The sequence below is a fragment of the Pyrus communis genome, chromosome 9 (genome assembly GCF_041283825.1).
Source record: "Pyrus communis isolate YQ-2024b chromosome 9, ASM4128382v1, whole genome shotgun sequence".
Lineage (NCBI taxonomy): Eukaryota > Viridiplantae > Streptophyta > Magnoliopsida > Rosales > Rosaceae > Pyrus > Pyrus communis.
Window position 1 is genome coordinate 967117 of NC_142573.1, and position 24519 is coordinate 991635.

The following is a 24519-nucleotide window of genomic DNA, read 5'->3' on the forward strand; positions in this document are numbered from 1 at the left end:
TCTCTCTCTCGAACTCTACTTCGAACGATGTTGACATCGACATGGCCGAAAACCCAAAGAGAAGGCCCTTGAAAAACCCCAAGACGTTCAAGCAAAATGAAGCGAACAAATCATAGGCATTGATGTACAATGAACAGAATCCTTGTAACTTTCGATACATCAAATTTTTCCTTCGCATTCCCAAAAAATGTTGTTCTTCGTCTACACTGAAATGATCAAAATACAAATTACAAAGCAAATGGAAGAGCACAGCTTTTAGATTTTGTGACTACGATAGACTGCATAGTCTCTCTCTCCCTCTGTTGCTTTTCAATGAAAAGTTGTAACTAGGACGGTTTTTTCTTCCTTCCGATTGGTGTGACACGCTTCAGTTCTTGAGTTCCTCTTTGCACTCCCCTGACACAGAAGTAAAAAAATACAATCACCGTTGTGAAATCAATAGAAAAGCGGCCAAAGTCTGGCAAAATGGGGAGTATGGATGTAGATACCTGCTGTACATGTAAATGTAAGAGTAGAAAAGGAAGAGCAACGCCAGAGTCAGAATGGAAATAACAAGGTAGGATATACTCGCCCTCTTCTGCACATTTGACACATAAAGGAGGAGGACAAGTTCAACAAAACATCATATGGGCATAACCAAGAAACAGCATAACAGGTTCAGGTTTTATACTGAAAAAGATTTAGGATGATTTAGTGCAAGTGTATACCACCCAAAGTGAACTTTACCTTCCTGCGGCCTTGAGAGAAGGGCTTTTGACGTCCAGTACAAGTGTGGGCATCACAGAATTGGCGCAAGAAGAACTCTGCCGTATTAATCATCAAGAAAGCAATACTATAAGTTGATAATTTTGAAAAATAAGCTTGTTACAGCTTTCTGTTGTTATGATAAATGTAGATATAAACTTACCGTGAAGACGGCTTGCTGCTGGACCCTGTTTGACTGGAAAACAACTATCAGCTAGACCCTGCATATAATGGGCAATTTATGAATACAAAGAATGCTGAAATTCAAATCCGAAAGTCATCAGCCAGATGCCACCTCACACAGATGTCGATTCCGTGCAGCAGCAGCAGGATTGCATTTAGTCTTTTTGTGTGGTACAGAACCCATCTCAAGGTCACAATGCAACGCACCACAAACATCTGCCAAGCACCTGGTATGACTCTGATTAAGCAGAGATATGCCATATTTCAATTAGAAATGACCAACTTAGGCTAAACAAATCAACAGGCCATGGTTGCCAATGTCCAGTTATAATTTGTAGAAAATTAGCTTAATACAATAAGGTAAGGAGATGAGCTTAAGTGTACGGGTTGATGTAAAACAATTTTTCGGGTCATGCTTTTTCTATTATTCTCTGAAGATATTAGGCTTGTATTATTCAATGCATGATAATTTAGTTAATTCCATGATAACCTTTCACTCTGAAACAAAATATTGCCATAAGTATCTCTACTAGGAAAAGAACATAAAACCAAAGGGCACTTACCACATTCAGCAAATTGTAATGCCTGTTGTCAAAATGCTTATCAAGAAATTTGTCGTCATAAAATCTCTTTTTACAATATCCACATTGCCATTCGTTTAAATCTACTTGGATTTTGTGCTCTTCCTGATCCCTGTACAGATCATTGTCAGGGTGCAGCTTACATGTTCTTGAAATCTGATACTGCTCTTTCTCTACAAAGGGCATCAAGTACTGCACCACCAAGAGCGAGAATGATATCAGTGACCGAAACTACTATAAAATGTACTAATCAAAAGAGTCTATGCATGATTTTCTTCCATACCTCCTGAATTATTTTCCACGCCGCCTTACTCCTTTCTCTCGAACAATGTACCTCCGGTGGATCTCCCAGCTCTTTCTTTATAGTTCTACACATCAAATTCTGTTTTTAGTAATAGACAAAGCTTCAGAATTTCAAAAGGAACACAAATAATATGCAACACCGACTTGAAAAAACTTGTTCCAGTAAGGATTTTAGTTGAATGACACGAAATCGACATCAATTTCCAATTTCCATAAACAATTAGTCCATCTCACAAAGCAGGTTGATTCTCAGGATCGTAAACAAAATTACTAGCTTAATCATAAATGAAAATATATGTTCAACATTTTAGCAAGAGTACCTTGTGGCTGCAGAATCCTCATGACCCTGTGAAAAACAAAGAAACAAGCACCAAGTTCAAAAATTGGATTGAACCCAGATAATATCATCGAAAATTGGATTAACCCATAAAATAATTTCCAGAGATTGAATGCATTACAAGCTGAATTGTTGATATGAGCAACAATGGAGAAAAGCAAAAATAACCGAGGAAAGTTACCTGATTTTTTGAAGAAACACCACCAAATTGCAGAGAAACCGATAAGAACAGGTACAGAAGACCAAGCCATTTCATCTTCCACCACTTCCTCTTCTTCTTCTTCTTATTCTTCTCTTCTCTCCCTCTCTCTCTCTTGGAATGCTAAGCTGCTGCAGCATTCCACCTCTCCGCTCGCTTGCTCCCTCTCTTCCTAATGCAACCTCCACAGACGACCTCCGACTGCCAGTCCACGCCCCAGTCACCAATCATAACTTGCCGCGTGGAAGAACTTCAGCTCCGATTTGGGCTTGAAACACCATTTGACAGTGTTTTGGGCTTCACTCCTATATTTTTCACATATCTTTTTAGTTTTCAGCTTAAATGGGACATTTTGATATATATTGTTACTCAATAAATTGTAAAACTTCTAAATGTCTTATAAAGTTTTCTTGCTCACAAAAAATATTTTGCAAAAATAAAAATTTTGCATTTTTGAAAAAAAAACGTTTTTTAGTCGATTTTACAAATTCGTACCTAAATCATCGTTCAATATATTTATTTGTACTTTTGACTCACCGTGAAGTTTTAAAAATTAATGTAAAACTTTCCGTTTATATTCTTGAGGGTGGAACCCGTTTTTGACAATTTTTTGGGCCTCACTACTACATTTTCACTTATTTATTTTTAGTTTTCGGCTTAAATATTTTACTAAATATACATTTGTTACTGAATAAATCGTAAAACCGCTTCCAAATGCCATACAAAGTTTTCCTTAATGCTCATAGAAAAAAAATTCGTGAAAATAAAAAATTTATATTTTTGACAACAAACGTGGGTGTCCATGGTTTTTGGTCAGTTTTGCAAATTTGTACATAATCACCAATCAATCTATTTATTTTCATGTTTGCCTCATCATGAAGTTTTGAAAATTAAGGTGAGACTTTTCGTTGAGATTCTTGAGTGTAGAACCCCATTTGACAATGTTATGGGCCTCAATACGGTATTGTTCGCCTATTTTTTTTAGTTTTCGGCTTAAATATTGTACTAAATAGAAATTTGTTGCTCAATAAATTGTAAAACCGCTTCCAAATTCCTTATAAATTTTTCCCTAATGCTCGCAGAAAAAATTTCGCGAAAATGAAAAATTTACATTTTTGACATAAAACGTGCACCATTTCATGTTTACTTTCTTTAAAATATAATTTTTAGTGCAAAATCTATTATAATTTGTATTTAAACACTTTTAATCAACGATTTAACACTTGAATTTAAAGGTATTTTGTCACATCCCGGCTCGGGGCGGAACCACTTCCCGGGCCCGCTTCACTACCATAGCACGATATTGTCCGCTTTGGGCTTACCATTCCCTCACGGTTTTGTTTTTGGAAACTCACGAGCAACTTCCCAGTGGATCACCCAGTGGGTCACCCATAATCTTTCTCGAAAAATAATATTCCATTAATTCAATGATTATTAAAATCCATGTCGTACCAAACCCCAGTTACGTCGTGTCACTGGAGTGAGTGCATAAACAACACCAAAAAGCTCCGATTTTGACTTTAGACCGCATGATCTATCCGTCAGCGCCATGAAAATTTAGATCTCTGACCCCATACCCAATTGAAATCCGAGCTCCAATTGAGCTGCAATGGCCGGATTCTTGATTCTGGCGGCGGCGGCGGTGGTTGTGGGTCTGTGCATCAATGGCGGTTGGGTGGCGGAGGCAGGTCGGGAGGCTCCGGGAAGGACGGCGAGGAGGGTCCACACGCTGTTCTCGGTGGAGTGCCAGAACTACTTCGACTGGCAGACTGTCGGGTTGATGCACAGTTACCGGAAGGCCCTGCAACCCGGCCCGATTACCCGACTCCTCAGCTGCACCGACGACGAGAAGAAGAAGTACAAAGGGATGCATCTGGCTCCCACTTTTGAGGTGCCTTCGATGAGCAGGCACCCAAAAACTGGCGACTGGTAAGTTCTCAGCTTATTTATAATTGATTCTCTTCTAGTTCGTATTAAAGTTTGGATTTTGAATTCTGGGTTGGATTTAATTATTTATTTACTTTGATGGGTTTGGTTTAAATTGAAGGACCAGAAAATATTGATTAAATTTTAATTAAGTTGCTAATTTTGCAGGTACCCTGCCATTAACAAACCAGCTGGAGTTGTGCACTGGCTTAAGCACAGTAAAGAGGCTGAGAAAGTTGATTGGGTTGTGATTCTGGATGCTGACATGATTATCCGCGGCCCGATTGTTCCTTGGGAACTTGGTGCTGAGAAAGGCAAGCCTGTTGCAGCATATTATGGGTATCACTATTGCACTTTTTTTCCTATCATGTAAATGATACTAAATTTTAGCTGAAACCAGGTTGTATCATACAAGAGCTTGTGAATGCCATATGAATTCCTTATGATCGTTCGTACCTTTACTACAAGTATGTAGGCAAGCTATGTTAGTTTTGAGTAAGAGGCTAGTTAAGTAGAGTTGCAGTTTGTACCTGACACCATTCGGTGGTCGAAGTGATAGATATTCTTTGTTATTGGTCAATCACTCACATGAGAAGAGCAAGATGTTGTCAACGTCAAAAAATGCAGAGATTTCTTATTTGGCATTTGAATATTAACTTTATGAAACTTTTATTTTGATGAGTTTATGAACAGTAAATACATATTGCAATTGTAGGGACTCTGGCCATCAACATATATTCATATAACGAATTTCTCCTTCAGGTACTTGGTTGGGTGCGATAATCTTCTCGCTCAATTGCACACTAAGCACCCTGAACTCTGTGATAAAGTTGGTGGGCTTTTGGCCATGCATATAGATGATCTTCGGGCATTGGCACCCGTGTGGCTTTCGAAAACAGAAGAAGTGCGGGAAGACAGAGCTCACTGGACAACTAATATAACTGGTGACATCTATGGGAAAGGATGGATCAGTGAGATGTATGGCTATTCTTTTGGTGCAGCAGAGGTAAGTTTCTTTTTTTTTTTCTCTCCCTTAAAATATTATTTCCTTGAACAAAATATAAATGTTGGATGTCTTACAGATTTCCAATCTTTAAATTTGAGTGTCGCTCAGTGCTTGTTTGTTTTCTTGTTAATCCATACTGGTTACCTTATTTTCCTTTTCAGGTTGGTCTCCAGCACAAAATAAATGACAACTTGATGATCTACCCAGGCTATACTCCAGCAGAGGGTGTTGAGCCTATTCTTCTTCACTATGGCTTGCCATTTAGTGTAGGGAATTGGTCTTTTAGTAAATTAGATCACCATGAGGACGGTATTGTTTATGATTGTGGCCGACTCTTTCCTGAACCTCCTTATCCAAAAGAGGTATGTGATAACTTTACTTTTGTTGTGGTAAATACTTGTACATTTATTTTATGGTGTATATTTGCATAAATTATCCCACTTCTAAATGCAATTGACTAGGCACCTTTTAGATAGGGCATACTTGGAAAGACTTAAAGGAATGCTCATTTAGGTTTTGTTATGAACCTGTATATAAATAATTTTTTTATTTTCAAAACGTCAAAATTCTGTACATGGAAGATCATGTTCAAGATCTTTGTAGTTGATTATGGGAAATTTGTTCTTTCTTTATCCAGGTAAAAATGATGGAACTTGATCAATATAAAAGGCGGGCTCTTATGTTGAATTTAGAGTGCATTAACACTTTAAATGAGGGTCTTTTACTACAACATGCAGCAGATGGTTGCCCAAAGCCAAAGTGGACCAAATACACGAGCTTTCTGAAAAGCAAAACTTTTGCTGAACTGACTCGGCCAAAAAAGCTGACTCCTGCTACTTTACGATTTGAGGAGCCAGTACATGTAGTACAGGCAGTGCAGCAGGAGGTTGACGATGCACCCGGAAAACCATATCCAAAAATCCACACCCTTTTTTCCACAGAATGCACCCCTTACTTTGATTGGCAGACTGTAGGACTTGTCCACAGTTTTCACCTCAGTGGCCAGCCTGGAAATATCACACGATTACTCAGCTGTACGGATGAAGACTTGAAGCAATATGCTGGGCATGATCTGGCTCCCACCCATTACGTCCCTTCCATGAGCCGACATCCATTAACGGGTGATTGGTAAATTTTTATCTTCAAGGGTCTTCTTTCCTTCTTATAGTTTGTTCTTGATGGTGGTTTAATGTTAATTTCAGCATTGACATCCTATCTCCCAATCTTTAAGAGAAGCAAAGCTCATCCTTTTGTTCTATCTACCAGGTATCCAGCAATTAACAAACCAGCTGCAGTCCTTCATTGGCTCAATCATGCAAATACGGATGCAGAGTACATAGTGATTCTTGATGCTGATATGATCTTGAGAGGTCCAATTACCCCATGGGAATTCAAAGCAGCACGTGGCCGACCAGTTTCAACTCCCTATGAGTAAGCAATCTGATTTTTTAATTTATTATTATTATTATTATTATTCTATGGTTGGTATCTCAGGACCCAAAATGTTATTAGGGGTCCATATTTCTAGTTTCTAGTTGTATAATCTATACGAGGACTAAATGTTCCTAATCTGTATATGGTAGCTATCTTATCGGTTGTGACAATGAGCTTGCGAAACTCCATACTCGCCATCCTGAAGCCTGTGACAAGGTTGGGGGTGTTATCATCATGCATATAGATGATCTTAGAAAGTTTGCTCTACTGTGGTTGCATAAAACCGAGGAAGTTCGGGCAGACACAGCTCATTATGCCACAAATATCACTGGTGATATATATGCATCTGGTTGGATAAGTGAGATGTATGGTTACTCATTCGGGGCGGCAGAGGTAAATTGTTCTGCTGTGTAAAAAAGCGCTTCAGTATTTACCCTGAGCATCATCACCATTATTTAAAAAGTGTTTCAGTGCTATTATGTGATAATGATTCTATTCCCCTTTGTTTTTCCATGTAGTTGAAACTACGGCATCAAATAAGCAGCGAGATACTGATATACCCAGGTTATGCTCCTGAACCAGGCATCAAATACAGAGTATTCCACTACGGTTTGGAATTCAAGGTTGGAAACTGGAGCTTTGATAAAGCAAGCTGGAGGAATGTTGATGTGGTCAACAAGTGCTGGGCCCAGTTTCCAGACCCGCCCGACCCTTCAACGCTCGACCAGACAGACAAGAACAAACTGCAGACAGATCTACTTAGCCTAGAATGCATTAAGACACTAAAGGAAGCATTACACCTGCATCACAAGAGAAGGAACTGTCCCGATCCCAGTTCATTGTCCAACTCAAACTCACAAGCAGCGGAGGAAGTTGTAGTATCAAGGAAACTTGGTAAGTTGGATGGAAGTTCTGGTCTAGGAAGCAACCATGTCCAAACGAATCATTCCGAGGAGATTTCGGAACCTACATTGACAGATGGGATGTTTAGTTCTGTGAGGTTCTGGGTTGTTGCTCTGTGGGCATTCTGTGGTTTGGGCTTCTTGACGGTCGTGTCGGTGCTGTTTTCAGGTCGTAAAGGGAAGGGTAAAAGAGGTAAAAGTCATAGAATTAAGAGAAGAAATTCTGGTACAGGATTTATGGATATTAGCAGCCGTGACAGGCATTTACGTGGAGGTGAAGTACCTTCATAACATTCTCTTGTGAGGTAAATTCAGAAACTCCATCAAAAGTGGAGACCGAGTTTGATTTGCCATGAGTGATACAGTGACCAAACTCATCCATACGACATTACATTTACGCTATCCCACTACAATTTTTACAGTTTAGGGTTATCATAAGAGGAAGATGAGAGGCTATGTAGTAATTTTGACTTTTGATATCACTTTGTATTTTACTCGTATTCCTTTCCATATTGAATCGTATATGTGCTTACGGTGATGTTGTATAATATGCTTTTCTTTCACGCAGAAGTTTTGTCTTCTTTGCGTATTTAAATTTTACAAATGTTGAAAGAGATTCCAAGTTCGAAAACTATTTGTAACATGCTTATGCCATTCAAATTTGCCACTGGCATTTTTGTTGGGCCCAACCTTACATCTTTAGCTTGAAGCATCTCACAATTGACCAAAACGCTTCTTACCATCCTAACTTGTTATGTTGTAAGATTGTTAATATTCTTGCAAGAGCGTATCCCACAACCATATTGTTTTATTTATTTATAAAGAGATCGATGAAGATAACATGATAAATAATTTGTTAAACGGTAGAATCTCTCATAGTTGGTCATAGCTTCGAAAAAGCCTGTCTCCTCAGCCCAACTAAGCCGAACTTAATTGCGTGAGTCAACATCCTAATCTAAATACGATTGTGATTTGTTTTTGTTCTTAGATGATTTCCCACTGTAAATAGATTAGGAGTTATTATGGGATTTAATTTTCCTTGCACTACAAGGATTGTATCTAAGGTTTTGCCATTATAAATACTGAAAATATGACTTTAGCCCATGAAACTTAAGTTTCTTTAAATAAAATCCGACATAATCTTTTTATCTGACTAAAACCTAACGACTAGGCTCTACATAAGCAAATTCATTAATTTTGTTTGCCTTTACACATTTTGTATTTTTCAGATGCCTAAAATACCCCTAATTACAATTTTGATGTATACATTTAATTCTATGCAGATTTGAAGGGAGAGATTAATGAAAAAAAATGTATTAACGTTTAAAATCATTTCATTAATATATCAAAACAAATTGTATGTTAAGGCAAAAAAGAACCAATAATGTTATACTTTCCTTAAGATTTCGTAATTGTTTTTCAAATTTGCATAAAATTAGACAATTTTAATTTAATCTTGTCATTTTCTTACCAAATGAAAACCTGAAAGAGCACTATAAAATAATTTACCTATATCTAAAAAAAAAATACTTATAAAATAAAAAAATGTTATTTGATTCAAAATAAATTTATCTATATTTTATATAATAATATAGGTAAATTATTGCAGACATATATATTAGTAGTAAAATGTGTCCTGTCACATCCCGACCCGGGCCCCCATCACATCCCGGGCTCGACTTCACTGTAGCACGATATTGTCTGCTTTGGGTCCCAACCACACCCTCACGGTTTTGTTTCTGAGAACTCAGACGAGAACTTCCCAGTAGACCCATCATGAGATTGCTCTCGAGCGAACTCGTTTAACTTCGGAGTTCCTATGGAACCCTAAGCTAGTGAGCTCCCAAAAGGCATCGTGTTAGGTAGAGATGAGAATATACATATAAAGCTTACATGATCCACTTCTCTGAACGATGTGGGATGTTACAGTCTAAGTGAAATATTAATCATACAAAAATTTATCAAGTTAGAGTTGCCTAAACAAAATGAAGGGTGGTTTGTTAATTCTTCCAAAGATTGATGATAATGGGTGAGGAAAATAACTGTTTTATGTATTTCTACTAAACCCTATTCCATGATCATGACACTTTGCCTCACGCAGTAAGCAAGCGTCAAACGAATAGCCTCCAAAGGTCATACCGTCCACGTGGTCCAGAAGGGCAAATAGTTGAGCTCTCAAGCTTGAATTTTTGTAACAACATGAAAAATTTGTGCTCCTCCGAGATATAAATTTAAAACTAGAATTTTTTAGCAATAATTTTTAGAGAGTTTTAACGAAACATTTTCCGTACTGTTTACTTTTAACGAAAAACCATATTTTTATCATTTTCTGATACTATTCATTACTCATTTATTTATCATTAAAATTAAAATTAAAGTTTTTTTAAAGTTTTTATTAGTTTTTCTTAATTTTTAATCATTGTATGATGAATAATCTAACTGCGTACAAAAATCCTCAAAGCATACCAATAGTCTAATACTATCTAGAGTTCAGCATGGACACGATTCGGAGGGAGGGGGACTTAAAATTCAAATTAGCAAAAAAATTAACACGTCGGAGGAAAACCGTTGGATTGATCACGAGGGTCCTACAAACAAGAAAAACTGAAAAGGATTTGAATTTATAAAAAAATTGGCTAATGCTAGAGAGATCAAATTTTGAGATAAAAATTTTGAAAATTAAAGAACTGGAGGTTGATGATTGATTTATTACTTAAACGTTGATAAACTTGCACATTCCTATTGATGATATATCATTTAGTTGTAAATTTAACTTTTAAATTTAGTCGCCATAACATTATTTTTTGGAGCGCGAAAAGTCGGACGTCCACTTGTCACTCTGGCTTTGGCATCAATAATCCGGAGTCTCATCTCAATCTCTAATTCTCTCTGCGGCCCTGCAGGGGTCCCTCCCAATTTTTCCACGACACTACTCATTTCAAATTTCAAATTTCGAAATCGACGACCACGACGACGACCACCCTCACGATTTATGCGAATCGTAAATCCGACATTTGATTAAACAAACAGAAGGGTTTGGTTTTTTTGCCTCAAAGTTTGGATCTTTGGGACGACAACATCGAATTCGTACCAGAAATCATGGGAGAATCGACGTGTCTGATCCAGCCGTTCTCCTATGCTTCCGGCATCCCCGACGACGCATACGAGGTCAGTTCTTCGGTTTTTGTCTCTATTTTTTTGTGATTTTTAAGGTTGAATTTCCATGCGCAGAGCACTTTTTACTTGCTGGGTAGTTTTTGGAATTCGGTTTTTGAGAATTGGTTATGAAAAGGCTGGGAACTTTGAATTGTCGCAGGGGAACCCGATTCATGCTCTCGGGCAGTCAGTGTCGTTCGGGAGGTTCGTGTCGGAGTCCGTAGCTTGGGATAAATGGTCGACAATCTCGCACAACCGCCATGTGGAGGAGGCCGAGAGGTACTCCCGCCCCGGTTCAGTTGCGCAGAAAAAGGCTTTCTTTGAAGCACATTACAAGAAAATTGCTGCTCAAAGAGCTGCTGCGGTGCTTGAACAAACCAATGCCAATGCCAATGCTAATGCTGCTGCTGCATTGGAAAATGCCCCCGAAACCAAATGTGAAAGTCGGGATCTTAAGACGAGGATTTCAACCTCTGAAGTGTTCGTCGATAAGCAAAGGGAAGAGAAAGAGGGAGGGGAGGTCTACGAGCCCAATCGAGAAGAAGAATGCATTGGTAAATATACCAATGACTATAATGCAAACACTGAAATGGAAAATTTTGGAAGCAGCAAGGTGCACCCTGTAGATCATGAAAACCAAGTTTTGGTGGTGAATTCCACTGAGGTAGAACTTTCGAGCCAAAGTGCTGATAACAAGAAGGAGGTAAACGAAATGGATCTCACCGGCACACCCCAGATCGAAATGCCTCTGTTGAAGGTATAAATCTTGATTTACAACCGATAATTTTCACACTCATTGACTTATGAAGGTTGCTGACAACTTGCATTAATTGTTGCTTCAGCAAAGTTACAGCTCGAATCATGAAGCTTCGACACCAGTGAAAACGAAAAAAACCAGACCTTTTATTTCCTCCAAATCATCATTAACTTATCATAAAGCACCCAAGGTCCCATCTTCTCCAACCAAATCCACTGCTCCTAGTTGTTCCAGAAAGGATGACATTATCACTCCATTGCGTAAATATCCGGCTGCAGAACTGGAGGACAAGAAGAAATCAACTCCGAAATCAATTCACAAGTCGGTCAGGTTTACACCCATCAGGGAACTTTCTAGGCTGACTTCAACCGTCATCAGGAAGATTGAAAACTCAAGAGCTGGTGCTAGTTCTTCCAAGACATCGAAAGATTGCCCGACTCCTCTGAGGACTCCAACTACGGTGCCTTCCAATTTCTTTGAATATTTTGCCAAAATGGCCTCTGGAACTTAGCAGCTTTGCTACCCACTCTAACTTCTGAAGTTTTATCTTTCAATCTGCAGGTATCTAAGAACGAGGTGCGCCAGCATTCCACCACCACCCCATGTTCAGAAAAGAGAAGGTAAGACTGATCGTAGGAAAAACAGCAAGCGTTCCGTTTTCCAAATTGATATACGATTCATGTCTGATCCTGTTTCTGCTTATGTATTTCATGAATCACAGGGCCAAAACACCACTTGATCCCTCTGCCAGTGGAACCAAAACTCCTGTGTCCAAATGGCGTTCACTCCGCACAGAGTACGTGCCTCAACTTTTATCATCTTTCCTGTACAATTTGCCGAGTACATATATAAGTATTAAGAATAACTAGAGAAGATAAATGTAGTCGTAAACATATGAATTAATGGTTATGTTGGTCTCACATAGCGCCGCTCGTTTAGGACTTTGAGTTCTTATGATTTTCTTTCTCCCAATTTGGCCAGTTGTTCAAAGATTTTGAGTGCCTGCAGAAACAAAGCAAGGTCCCCATTTTCATCGGCCCCTTTCACCTTAAAAACTGAAGAAAGAGCTGCAAGTAGAAAGAAGGCAAGGGTTTGCCTATTTCTTTTTTATACATGTTCCTGAATTCTAATCATATCTACGTTATGAGATAGAGTTATATATGTGGTTAAAGTTCTAATCGATGTCATGTTCTTGTTCACCGCTTACCAGAAGCTCGAAGAAAAGTTTAATGCGAATGAGGAACAAAAGGTGCAGGCGCAAAGAAAACTCAAGGTTGTTCTCTCATTACCAAGCTTCTTCAATCCTCTGTAATTTTAGTCCGTACAAATTGTAAAAACCTAGAGCTAGACTGGTTTTATTTACAACAACTTTCGATTAATACCTTAATCGCTATTGTCATGCAGGAGAAAGAAGAAAAAGAGATTGGAAAGTACCGCCAAACGCTTTGCTTCAAGGCCAGGCCACTTCCTGATTTCTATAAAGACAGAAAATCACCAAAGAAGGAGATACAGAAGGCAATGTTTGTCCTTAACCAGTTCAAATGCTCCTCACTGAAAGCCTAAACGTTTTCTGAAGTTTGTTTATTTTCCCCGCTTTCTTCCTGCAGGTTCCAGTTACTCCTCAGTCAAAGAATCCAAGCACAGTTGAGAGCTCAACGCCTCGACCTCCTAGTGGAGCTTCAATCAAGAGCATTAGCCAAGGAAGGAATAACCGAACCCTAACTCGTTCTCTCATTTCACGATCCATTAAGACTACTCGCGAGAATAAATCTCCAAATATTCAGCTTGGATAACATAAGCCTGAAAACAAGTTTCTGTTGGAGCAGAAGCGAGAAGTATCGGTCCTGCTCAAAGCTTCGAGCAACTTTTAGATAGTCTTGATTGCACCGCATACCAAAATGAGTTTGCCTGAGACACAGAAACATGCATAGAGATTGTGAGCAAATTCGTTCTTGTATGAAGAGTGTAGTTTGTAACTAGTAGTCGTGTAGCACGATTTGTTTAAACTCGAGGAAATGTAGAAATTTTGTAAAGCAGCAAACCTGGAATTTCCACTCATCAGAATCTCATAAATTTCAATGCACGGCTTGCACAAAACTCGTATATACTCGAATTTTATACAATTACAAGCAACTGTTTCCGTAGATGAATCGAAAGCTTCATCAGGGAGATAAAAACAGAAGGTGAGGAATGAGGAAAGTTTCAGTAAAATACAAGAGCCATCATTCACCAGAACACGTAAACATACAAGTTAAAATTACCAGCACCATAACAGTGGGACTATTTGTAAAAAAAATTATAACATGTAAACATACAAGAACTACAAATGCTTTCCTTACTGATAAGCTTACTTAGCTTCTATTGTATCAATTGGGTGGGAAAATTGACGGTCCCAAGCCCGGATAAAGGAGAATTGACGGTCCCAAGGGAGAAGGGAATGACATCAGGTAGTCGACAACTAACATTTTGTTTTCATATCAAATTCCTTTGATAATGAACAGCCGACCCCACTAGGCTTTGCTGTTGTTTGGGCGAGAAAATTGACGGAAAATTCGAACTTTGGTCCTCAAATGTAAGCAAATACTTAACGGGTCAGGGTCCTAATCAGCAAATAGCAATTTCCAGTTCTTCAACATTACATGGATGCCAGCAGTATAAAATCAAAACTTGGGAAGATCAGAATGATCAAAACCTTCTTTATCTCCAATAAAAAACGAATGCCAGCAGTATAGTAATGCAAAGAGTAATGCTGCGGAAGATAGACGTTCATCCCTACTGTTTGTTTGTAAAACAGAAAACTTTATTGGCTTGAAGTTACTCTTCAAATAACAATGCACTAAAACATTTCAAGGGAACCCATAAATCGATTGAGAGAGAAACAAACTTATAAATATACGCAATCGACTACATCTAAGAATCTCTACTAAATATAAAAATACTTAAAAAGTACGTCGAAATTAAGAAATACAATTTTCATCATTATCAATAACTTGTACATCAATGACTTGATAAGAAATAATAATTAAAAGATAATAAACAATAATTAAACCACAAATCACGTTTGTGGCACTAAACACCAACCATCATCTTCCTCGATTTGATGATCAATCACACAATCCACATTAAATAAACCCATCTCTTCATCATCACCACGATGCTCAATGTCATCAACATTATTTTCCACCGTCCGATCATCATCTCTATAATAATATCCAATTGCAGAACCATTGATTTCATGATCATCGTCACCATCATCATACTCATTCTCATAATCCCTAGAGAGACGATCCAACATCCCCGTGGCGGACAAACCCAATTGACTATTCAAGCCGGGTTGCCCGTCCACGACCCGCCAAGTGACCAACCGATGATTGGAAACGACGTCGGATGACTTGAGCTTTCGGTTGCCCTTGGTCTTGTCCTTGGCCTTGGAAGCCGGGTGAATGTGACACTCCGTGCACTTGGGCTTGCCGCACTTGCCGGTGAACTTAGAGTGGTTGGTGGGCTTGGTTGACACCTTGGTGAATAATCCGGCCGTGGGCGGAGACTCGAACTTGTTGACGTGTCGGGTTGCCGGTCTCGGGTTCAACGGCTCCGGTAGGATCCGGTGTGTCCGGACCATTCCATGCTGGCGACCCTCTCTCTTCATTGTTGACAAATTGGGTTGTAGGCTAAAAGCAAAGAACGAAAAAATGATGGAGTTGTTAATATTTTGCTTCTCTTTTATATACTGCATACGATAACTTGGGAAGCACGGAATTGTTTGGTGGGTGGATAATCCGTGTTGGGCAAGCCATTGACAAAATTGACAACTCATGTATTATTATTTTTTAATTAATTAATTATTTGTTTTTAAAGATGAGACAGAGACTAGCAATAGCCAATTTGCTTATGAATGAGATTCTACGGTCTTTCACAAAGATTGAAAAACTGAGTGTGATATCAATAATATAAGAATCAAACTTATATCGTAAGTCGGATTATCTTAGTACTATGAGAATGATTTTTATTTTTTTAGTTCAATATAGGTAGCAAATATTAAAATAGAAAAAAAAAAGTGAATGGGTCCCACATTTAATATATAAAACTCTATGTACATATAGGATTCATACTAATTACACGTAGAGTGCCTGATTTCTACCATTAGACCGTAGAGTGGCACCTTACTCAACATTTATTGATTCTATTAAAAAAATTAATAATTCTTTTTTCTGACTAATTGGTCGTGTCATATTATATAATCGAAATCGAAATTGTTTATAGTGCCACTGTACTAAGCCCCCAACCTTATCGGAATCGTTTATTTACTTAATCATTATTTATAGGTTATTACTACAGAAGGATCAATTATAAACAGGAGGTCGTTTAGTAATTCGTAGTCATAGAACAAATCGATGATTCATCTACCAAACTCGACAATTTAGTTTATGAACTTGGGTGATTAAATGATGTTCAATCTGAATAATTCAAATAGCGACGTTTGTACAATGAAAATACATTAACTATAAGTGAGCCCGAAAAAAGGTGCATCCAGGAGGTGGACAAAAGTTTTCATGAGATGTGAGCCACAAGGCAAAGGGAGGCACCTTGAACTGCAAGGTTTAGGGTTAGTCTCAATTCCTTTTCCAAAAACTCCCTTAGCTCCTTGGATTCACAAACTTTGCACTATAAGTCAAAGGTTTTACAAGAAGCAACAAGCTCGCGATTGTACCAATTAAACCGAAAAACGGAACCACAAATCACGTTCGTGGCGCTAACAACTAACCTTAATCTTCCTTACTTTGGTAATCTGTCAGATAATCGCTAGAGAGATAATCATGCCCTCATCTGGTATATAACTAGGGTTCCGAGTTTTCGGCTCTCAGTTTACCCCGAAATTATAAGAGTTCAGTAAAATTTGTACCACATATATTTGAACTGCATAATGTTCATACAGTGTGGCTACTTTTGACGCTCCAAATGACTGTTTTTCTTATTCCCTGTACACAAAGAAAGTAAAATACAAGAGACAACCGAAAGCTTACTAAATCTTACATACCAGATGTAAGCTGTAAGTGTAAGCTGATATCTTACACGTTGAGAGGTCAAGCCGAGCTTGAAGCTTCATACATTTTCTGAAACTGGATCATCGGAAGACTTGATAAGTGGTTCCGTGCTCTCATTACTGATGATTTTAGGGGTAAGTGGTTCCGTGCTCTCCTTACTGATGATTTTAGGGGCGATCAATGCCCTCTTGCCGCGATACAGCACAAAGTGTTGACTCATGAATATAAGGTCAAAGAATATAGATATCTGAAACAGTAAGAAGAGGCACAAATCATTTAACGAAAGAGGAACAAATCGACTTGTTCAAGATGATGATATCAGTCCATACCAAAGACAGCAGCGTCTTTCCTATATTTCCATAGAAGTTCACCCAAGAACCTGGAAGGCGCACAATTTAGAAACAAATTAAGCACAAAGGATCGATGTTATCAAACTGAAACTATATATCATTGGTTGAGGAAGAGATGATGAACCTTGATCTATAGACTGCACGGCCATTTGTGCATAATTAGCCACCCCTCCGGAAAAGTCAAGTAAAATGTTGCCAATGCTGAATCCATCTGTGCTCTTCCGCAGGAAGTTCATGAACGCCTATACTTCGAAATAAGTTTTGTATCAGCACAGGCTTACTGTTCTTTCCTACCTATCCATATGCTCTATATTGAATGAAGCGAATGCATTGAGGACCGGAATGTGAAGTATTTGAAAAGGATTATAGGATGCAATACAAACCTGGGGAATATATTTGATGACTGTCATAAAAACTTGAATTGAGCTGCAACAATATTAAATGAATTGAATTTAGAACGAGAACTTCACACAAACCCAACTACCGCTGAATACAACAAAACCGTATGAACAAAATAAATTGAATAAAGTTTCAAGGCAACAGAAGGTAAATAGATCTTGACATCTACTCTGCTACAAAAAATCATTGTAATTTGGAAAACGGTGGTTTGGTTTGTGCATAACGACGACTGAGAAGATAAAACTATTAACCGTCACCAGAGATGATGCACTTTAAAGACAATAGACATTCCATCAAGTCTCAGTCATAATTTACACGGACAATACAATGAAATTTGAGGCACAAAAACATAAAGGAAAAAAATCTTACTTGAAAATTGAGATCAACCAAAGCCAGGAATGGGTTGGCAGAGCTAAGAAAACACAAACTGCAGCACCTAACCACACGGCAGCAACAATTCCAAAGGAAATCTTGGAGACCTTCTGATTTCCGCGCTGCATAAAGCCATCACCAAAAGGTCAAATATGAAACTTGCCGTGACAGTGCGACTGACATCAGGATTGTGAGTGTATAACACATATTAAAATCTAAACTAGGCAAAGAAGATCAAGACACACTTCATAGATTGCAATTTGGCACAGGGTAACTGCCGTCATCAAAACGGCATGAATAGAGAAAGCAACATCATTTGCTGCAACAGGTATCATCTGCAATCATAGGACAAGAAGAGATTAGTACTTCCAAATATACATATAATCTATCAACTAAATCTCTTTCCTTCCATTAGGTGCACTAGCTAATCAACCAAAATACAACCTACCCAATTGTGAAAATGTAAATTTCGACACAAAAAACCGAAGCTTTAAGCCATCTCCAACAAGAGCTCTTTAACCCTCTAAGAAATTAATATTTTCATAAACAGTGCATGATCATATTTCTTATCATTTCCAACCGAAGGGCCAGAAGGCCACAGGCCAAACATAGCCCCTTGACAAAAAATCATCTCCAACCGAGGGCCAAAGGACTATAGTATGGAATGTGAAGAATTGAAATAAAATAAGGTAAGATAATATAAAATGGTGAAAAAATATGTAAGAAATGGTGTAGGAAAAAATAAAAAATTAAAAAAAAAAAGTTCAAAAAACAAAAAAAAAAAAAAGAGCTGGGGGAAAAAAAATCCTAAACCCTAAAGTAGGTTGGGCAAATGGAAACAAAAAAAAAAGTGGGTTGGCTGGTTTTGGACCGGTGGGGCCCACATGCCCTTTAACCTAATCTTCAGTTGGAGACGATTTTCTTATCATTTCAGGCTGGTTAAAAACGGTTTTCTTATCAGGTTATTTTTAGCCCTATGACTCTCTGACCGGATCGGTTGGAGATGGCTTATGATTGAAAACAGAGAACACAGCTGCTGGGAATGAAAGCAACCATAAGAACGAGTAGCTAGGGAGAGGGAAAACAGAACAGAACAAACCTGTTCTTTGCCGTACTTTTCAAAGTACTGCTTTTGGACGGCGGAGCTGAAGTAGAGACTGGCGTTGTAAATGAGATAGGCGGATTGCTTTGTCAAATTCAGCACCACGAAATCGAAGTTCAGCCCCACAACACTGAAATCCGAAATTCAAATTTTCAGACTCACCATCCAAAAATTTAAAAAGAAAAAACCCATTTCGAATTTCACAAGACAAAATCTTGGTCGGAATCGAATCCCCGAGAAAATAGATACGGGAATTAATCACCTTTTCCGGCGGATATTTAAGACGATTTGCGGGTAGGCACCGACGGTCCAACTCAGGAACGCCACCCATCCCAGAACTTCGTATGTGATTTCCAACGGAATCGAATTCCACAACGCCATTCCTTTCCTCCTCCACTTTACCTCTCTCTCCTCCCGGTTCCCACTCAGCCGGCAGCGAGAGGATTCCAAGCAGCCTTAAATTTTGTCGATCAAAAGCGCGGGGAGAGAGCAAGAGCGAGAAGGAAGAAAGGGTGGGTTAAATTTCAACTGTCATTCGCCGGTCCGTTCCGCGTGGGCCCCACTCGATGACGTGGCTCGATTTGGCGACGTACACGTAACCTTATGAAGGTACGATTGGCGCGTCTTTTCTTTTTATTTCAAAGTTTCTGTAGCGAGAGGTTTATGAATTGAGGCCATCTTGGCGTGAATGTTCATTGAGCTGCGGCCCCCATGACTTTCAGTTATTGTTTTTAACGTATAAGTCTATACGGCGCCAAATTCCAACGTCATCACCTTCGTCAGGTTATAGACCGAAGCGTAGTTAAGTTTGAATCTTTATGTCTATATAAGTTTGAGTCTGCAGTTCGCATCATATTAGTTAAAGATTATATTACAAAGACTAAAGTTAGAGAGACTACATTTTTTTCTACCGCTCAAAATGAAAAAAACAAGAAAGCGAGAAAAAAAAAATGTTTTTTTTTTATTATTGTACTGTTATTTATAAATAATTTAAAGGCTTCTTATCTAAAATGGTCCTGGAGATTTGCATAACACATCACTCAATTTCGTTGAGTATTGAAGAAGTTATGAACGTTTAACGTTTACCCAGTTTCCGGCGAGTTTTCCAGTTTTCCTGCTGAACAGTCACCTTTCAAGCTATTTTTCGGCCATCTCCGGCAACCATTGTTCTTTCAAATAGGTATAATCTTGTTCTACACTTTCCTATCTTCATTTTGATATATTATGGGTCGAATTTGGTTAAGAAACGATTAAATTACGAAGCTTTGAAAATTGCCCAAACTTCAATAATAGATGATAGACAATCTCAGAGACTATTTCTATTGATTTTTAATCTCAATGACCAATGTAATGTGCTATGCAAATCTCAGACACCATTTTAGCTAAAAAGCCTAATTTAAATTTACTACTTTTACCACTTGAAAATGAGGTTCTAAATGAACTCTTATTGTACCCAACTTCACTACATTTTCTTGAACATATTGTTCTGATTGAGTAAGAAATAGTTCTTATACCACTTGTTCCGAACTGCACAACTATTGTCCTAATTTTACGACCTATATCTATAGTTCTGTACCTAGTAGGATTATTTCCTCTTCAAATCCCCACCTCTTTGGTTCTCTCCTCTCACTTTTCTCTTTTTCTTTTCTTTCTATAACAAAGTCAACACTAGATATTAACTGACTTAATCGTGACCATACATATAGGAAGGGACGAGAGGAGAATTGGAGATGAAATAATTTGAGAAAAGTTACCACCAAATATACGGACGATTTCTTATCTCATCTCTTGATCAAGCCAGTTTGCAAGCAAAGATTTATACATTTTCATGAACTACGTGATGGATCGGAAGACTGGACTGGACCTAAGAACTGAGTGGCTCCAAGCTCTCCTTGAAGTAGTCAAGATCCGCCATTGTAGCGATCGGAGATCGATGAGAATTTACTGATTGAGAACTTTCTGTTTTCTAATTTTTATATATATTACAAAAAAATTTCGACAACTTCATTATTTTTTGCTTCAATACAGGATGCGGTTTTAAGGTGTAGCGTTTTATCTCAAAATACGCTAATACAATTTAGAGAGAACTTCAACTTAATATACATTTTATTAATATCAAACATGTTGAGATCCAAGCCGAAGCTCAAAGCTTTATACATTTTCCGAAACTGGTTCATCGGAAGTCTTGACAAGTTCTTCACTATTCTTGCCGCGATACAGCACGAAATGTTGACACATGAACAGAAGGTCGAAGAAGATAGATATCTGAAATTTCAGTAAAAGCAACGTCCACGTATAAGTGTAAAGCCCCAAGAGCGTTTCAAATTGAGACAGATTAGAACGATAAAATGAAAGAATGATTGTATATATCAGTTCATACCAGAGACAGCAGTGTCTTTCCGATATTTCCATAGAAGTTCACCCAAGAATCTGGAAAGGTGCACAAGTTAGAAACAAATTAATCTCGTAGGATCGATGTTATCAAACTGCAAATAACATTGGTTGAGGAAGAGAATTACGAACGTTGATCTATAGACTGCATGACCATTTGCACATAACTAGCTGCCCCTCCGGAGAAGTCAAGCAAAATGTTGCCAATGCTGAACCCATCTGTGCTCTTTCGAAGGAAGTTCATGACCGCCTATACTTTGAACAGTTTAAATTGCATCAGTCTGTTGTTTCATGGTAAAATATTAACACAAGCAGTAATTACAGTTTCGTTTCTTTTCTTCATTTCCTATGTATCTAGATACTCTACATATCGAAGGATGGCGAATGCTTTTCACAATGAAAATGCATGGCCAATGCATCGAGTAACGAATACTAACCTGGGGAATATATTTGATGCATGTCATAGAAACTTGAATTGAGCTGCAACAAAATCAAACGAACTGAAGCCGTAAGGCGGTATGTAGAAATTCAACTGAATAAAGCTTCAAGACAGAAGAAGGTAACCAGATCTTGGCATCTACACTGCTACATATCATTTTAATTTGGAAGGAGGTAGTTTGGTAACGGTTTATTCATAAAGAGGACTGGGGAGATAAATCTATTAACCATCCCCAAGTAAGGAAGGAGTTGAGTTCAAATGCTGAGAAATCCGCCTCGCTTAATCAGCACATTATACTAAATGCGACTGGATTTGAAGCTCATTGTCTACGTTGAACTTATTGACATAGAGAAAGTTTGAAATTCCCATGGAGGTCTTGATGTGGGAAAGAGTGATGAAACTCGAGGCAAAGAAACACATAAACGAAAGAATCTTACTTGAAAACGGAAATCAACCAAAGCCAGGAATGCCTTGGCAAAGCTACGAAAACACAAACTGCAGCAGCTAACCACACGACAGCAACAATTCCAATGGAAATCTTGGAGACCTTCTGATTTCCACGCTGCATAAAGCCATCAACGACACCTCAAATACGAAACTTGCCATGACCATATGACTAACATCAGGATTTCCAATTTCGAACCTATAACACAGGTTTTAAGTCTAAACATGGAGAATTAAGATCAAGATACTTACTTCATAGATTGCAATTTGGTACAGGGTAACTGCCGTCAGTAAAACAGCATGACAAGAGAAAGCGACGTCATTTGCTGCAACAGGTATCATCTGCAATCATAGAACACAAAAAATTTGTACTTCCGAGTATACATAATGAAGTATCAATTCAGTCTCATCGATATATCCTTCCTTTTAACGAGCGCTGATTACTTTCATCACTTTTGAGATTCCAGACGATGCAAATTAGGGAGCTGAACATCTACTCTCAATAGAATCCTAAAAAATAAAATTTACGTGCCCAAAAACAGCGAAACACACTAGAAACACCAGGGTCGGGTTGGGAAAACTTTCTGAGGCGTAAATTGGTTGATGTCCTCAAAATCCAGCGTACCGTATGTCAGCAACAAAATAAACTAAAGCAATAGAGGTTGGTCTAAAACTGATATATATATATATATATATATATAATACAATCGTTAATGTAATCCATAAACTTGTATCAAGTGTCAACATTTAATCTTAGAAGATTAGACCCTTTGCCACTCGACCAAAATACAACCTACCCGATTGTGAAAGAAAATGTAAATTTTGACCCGAAAAACTGAAGCTTTACGATTGGAAACAAAGAACACAGCAGCTGGGGATGTGAAAAACAATCATATGAACAAGTAATTAGCTGAGGGAGAGGAAAAACGGAGCAAACCTGTTTCTCGCCGTACTTTTTGAAGTACTGCTTTTGTACGGCGGAGCTGAAGTAGAGACTGGCGTTGTAGATGAGATAGGAGGAGTGCTTCGTCAAATTCAACACCACGAAATCGAAGTTCAGCCCCACAACACTGAATCGAAACCCAAACCCAAATTCAAATTCAAATTCCAACTCACCCACCAAACTTTAAGGGTCGTTTGATAATTATTTCGTTTCCAAATTTTATTTCGTTGTTTCTGAAAAAAATGAAAACTAAAAACTACTTCTTTTTAGTTCGGTTTTCAATTTTTGGATCTTTTTGAAAATTCACAAATGGAACGAGTTTTCGGAACACCGAGGAGGGAATTAATCACCTTTTCCGGCGGAAATTCAAGATGACTTGCGGGTAGAAGCTGATGGACCAACTCACGAACGCCATCCATCCCAGCACTTCGTACGTGATTTCCAGCGGAGTCGAGTTCCACGACGCCATTCTTTTCTCCCCAGTTTCTCTCTCCTCCCTTCTTACTCGTCCGGCGGGAGGGAATCCGATGAATCTTCAATTTTCTCCGATCAAAAACGCGCAGAGAGAGCAAGAACGGGAAGAAAGAACGAAAGAAAGCAAGAAAGAAAGATGGTCTGATTTGCTTCCAAATTTGCATGCAATCCCTTGACCTTTATCCAACTGTAAGTCTGTGATTCGCCCCAACACTCCTGGTGGGCCCCACTTGATGACGTGGTCCCGCTTTCCGATGTAGCTTTATCATTTATGGAGCCTCGATTGGCGCTTTTATTTTCTTTTAAAATTTGGTGTAATAAAAGGGTTTATGAAGTGTAACTGAAAAGGGGGGTTATGAATTGAGGACATTTACGTGGGAATGTTCGTTGAGTTTGTTGTCAGGGTGTAATGGTAGAAATACTAAATTTGTAGATTAAATTTTAAAAACTAAAAAATATAGAAATTGATGATTTTGGTTTATTACTTAAGCATTGATAAGCGTGCTCATTATTATTGGTGAAACATCATTTAGTTTACAAATTTAATATTTCTAGTATTACCTTTGTCATAGATATATATTCATTACTCTTTCTGTGTCCCCATGATTTTCTGTTATGGATTTTAATGCATATGCCGCCAAATGCATCATCATTGACCTCTATTCAAATTTTAGGGCACGTTTGATGGGTCGGACGTGATGAAATTTTGTATTTTGGACTTGTTAGGTTAAGATTGGATTGGATATGCGGGGCTTTTCTTCTATTGTTTGGTATAGACAAACTCAACTGGTTAGGATTGGATTGAAAACAGCCTTAACCCACAACCTTCCTAACTCCGTCACGAAACGCAACCTACAATGGCGTGAGACCCATGACCCACAATGTTGTGCAAATTGAACCCAGAGTCAATCTTTATAGGGAGTTTTAATGAAACACTTATGGTACTATTTACTTTTAACAAAAAAACTACATTTTTACCTTTCTCTGGTACTGTTCACTACACCGTTATTTGTCATTTTTTATTTAAACTAA

General features: G+C 38.3%; 6 protein-coding genes across 6 annotated transcripts; 2 read left to right on the plus strand and 4 right to left on the minus strand.

Moving 5' to 3' along the window:
• Positions 1-86: 86 nt before the first annotated feature.
• LOC137739874 (uncharacterized) lies at positions 87-2572 on the minus strand. The gene is made up of 9 exons (XM_068479604.2): positions 2330-2572; positions 2132-2157; positions 1792-1876; positions 1491-1700; positions 1040-1165; positions 908-965; positions 727-803; positions 489-577; positions 87-396 (listed from the first exon to the last, which is right to left on the minus strand). The coding sequence occupies exons 1-9, from the start codon at positions 2402-2404 to the stop codon at positions 327-329; spliced, it is 816 nt and encodes a 271-aa protein (XP_068335705.2). The 5' UTR covers positions 2405-2572; the 3' UTR covers positions 87-326.
• A 1165-nt stretch (positions 2573-3737) lies between these two features.
• Positions 3738-8163, plus strand: LOC137739304 (peptidyl serine alpha-galactosyltransferase). The gene is made up of 8 exons (XM_068478857.2): positions 3738-4276; positions 4442-4612; positions 5036-5279; positions 5441-5641; positions 5917-6407; positions 6546-6710; positions 6863-7106; positions 7232-8163. The coding sequence occupies exons 1-8, from the start codon at positions 3957-3959 to the stop codon at positions 7904-7906; spliced, it is 2511 nt and encodes an 836-aa protein (XP_068334958.2). The 5' UTR covers positions 3738-3956; the 3' UTR covers positions 7907-8163.
• A 2334-nt stretch (positions 8164-10497) lies between these two features.
• On the plus strand, positions 10498-13625 carry LOC137741112 (protein WVD2-like 7). The gene is made up of 9 exons (XM_068480915.2): positions 10498-10783; positions 10932-11528; positions 11614-11988; positions 12090-12148; positions 12250-12324; positions 12510-12612; positions 12739-12801; positions 12933-13043; positions 13136-13625. Exons 1-9 carry the CDS (start codon positions 10715-10717, stop codon positions 13319-13321), a joined length of 1638 nt encoding a protein of 545 aa, XP_068337016.2. The 5' UTR covers positions 10498-10714; the 3' UTR covers positions 13322-13625.
• An 860-nt stretch (positions 13626-14485) lies between these two features.
• Positions 14486-15227, minus strand: LOC137739247 (uncharacterized). Its single transcript, XM_068478803.2, has one exon. The coding sequence runs from the start codon at positions 15175-15177 to the stop codon at positions 14584-14586; it is 594 nt and encodes a 197-aa protein (XP_068334904.2). The 5' UTR covers positions 15178-15227; the 3' UTR covers positions 14486-14583.
• Positions 15228-16414: 1187 nt separating this feature from the next.
• Positions 16415-19364, minus strand: LOC137741048 (cystinosin homolog). The gene is made up of 8 exons (XM_068480854.2): positions 19059-19364; positions 18794-18926; positions 17940-18029; positions 17692-17816; positions 17307-17349; positions 17048-17165; positions 16903-16952; positions 16415-16820 (listed from the first exon to the last, which is right to left on the minus strand). Exons 1-8 carry the CDS (start codon positions 19175-19177, stop codon positions 16632-16634), a joined length of 867 nt encoding a protein of 288 aa, XP_068336955.2. The 5' UTR covers positions 19178-19364; the 3' UTR covers positions 16415-16631.
• Positions 19365-20778: 1414 nt separating this feature from the next.
• On the minus strand, positions 20779-23613 carry LOC137738818 (cystinosin homolog). Its single transcript, XM_068478290.2, has 8 exons — positions 23364-23613; positions 23008-23140; positions 22323-22412; positions 22064-22188; positions 21625-21667; positions 21320-21437; positions 21177-21226; positions 20779-21061 (listed from the first exon to the last, which is right to left on the minus strand). Exons 1-8 carry the CDS (start codon positions 23480-23482, stop codon positions 20948-20950), a joined length of 792 nt encoding a protein of 263 aa, XP_068334391.2. The 5' UTR covers positions 23483-23613; the 3' UTR covers positions 20779-20947.
• Between the last annotated feature and the right edge of the window lie 906 nt (positions 23614-24519).

Coding starts and splice junctions, on each gene's coding strand:
- LOC137739247 (XM_068478803.2), bottom strand. CDS start 15,177: ATGAAGAGAGAGGGTCGCCAGCATGGAATGGTCCGGACACACCGGATC.
- LOC137739874 (XM_068479604.2), bottom strand. CDS start 2,404: ATGAAATGGCTTGGTCTTCTGTACCTGTTCTTATCGGTTTCTCTGCAA. Junction 1,701..1,791: donor CGTGGAAAATAATTCAGGAG/GTATGGAAGAAA, acceptor TTGGTGGTGCAG/TACTTGATGCCCTTTGTAGA. Junction 804..907: donor AGCAGCAAGCCGTCTTCACG/GTAAGTTTATAT, acceptor TTAATACGGCAG/AGTTCTTCTTGCGCCAATTC.
- LOC137739304 (XM_068478857.2), top strand. CDS start 3,957: ATGGCCGGATTCTTGATTCTGGCGGCGGCGGCGGTGGTTGTGGGTCTG. Junction 5,280..5,440: donor ATTCTTTTGGTGCAGCAGAG/GTAAGTTTCTTT, acceptor TTTCCTTTTCAG/GTTGGTCTCCAGCACAAAAT. Junction 7,107..7,231: donor ACTCATTCGGGGCGGCAGAG/GTAAATTGTTCT, acceptor TTTTCCATGTAG/TTGAAACTACGGCATCAAAT.
- LOC137741112 (XM_068480915.2), top strand. CDS start 10,715: ATGGGAGAATCGACGTGTCTGATCCAGCCGTTCTCCTATGCTTCCGGC. Junction 12,613..12,738: donor GAGCTGCAAGTAGAAAGAAG/GCAAGGGTTTGC, acceptor ACCGCTTACCAG/AAGCTCGAAGAAAAGTTTAA. Junction 13,044..13,135: donor CAAAGAAGGAGATACAGAAG/GCAATGTTTGTC, acceptor TTCTTCCTGCAG/GTTCCAGTTACTCCTCAGTC.
- LOC137738818 (XM_068478290.2), bottom strand. CDS start 23,482: ATGGCGTCGTGGAACTCGACTCCGCTGGAAATCACGTACGAAGTGCTG. Junction 22,413..23,007: donor AAAAGTACGGCGAGAAACAG/GTTTGCTCCGTT, acceptor CTATGATTGCAG/ATGATACCTGTTGCAGCAAA. Junction 21,062..21,176: donor GAAAGACACTGCTGTCTCTG/GTATGAACTGAT, acceptor CTGAAATTTCAG/ATATCTATCTTCTTCGACCT.
- LOC137741048 (XM_068480854.2), bottom strand. CDS start 19,177: ATGGCGTTGTGGAATTCGATTCCGTTGGAAATCACATACGAAGTTCTG. Junction 18,927..19,058: donor TTAAATATCCGCCGGAAAAG/GTGATTAATTCC, acceptor TTCGGATTTCAG/TGTTGTGGGGCTGAACTTCG. Junction 16,821..16,902: donor GAAAGACGCTGCTGTCTTTG/GTATGGACTGAT, acceptor TTACTGTTTCAG/ATATCTATATTCTTTGACCT.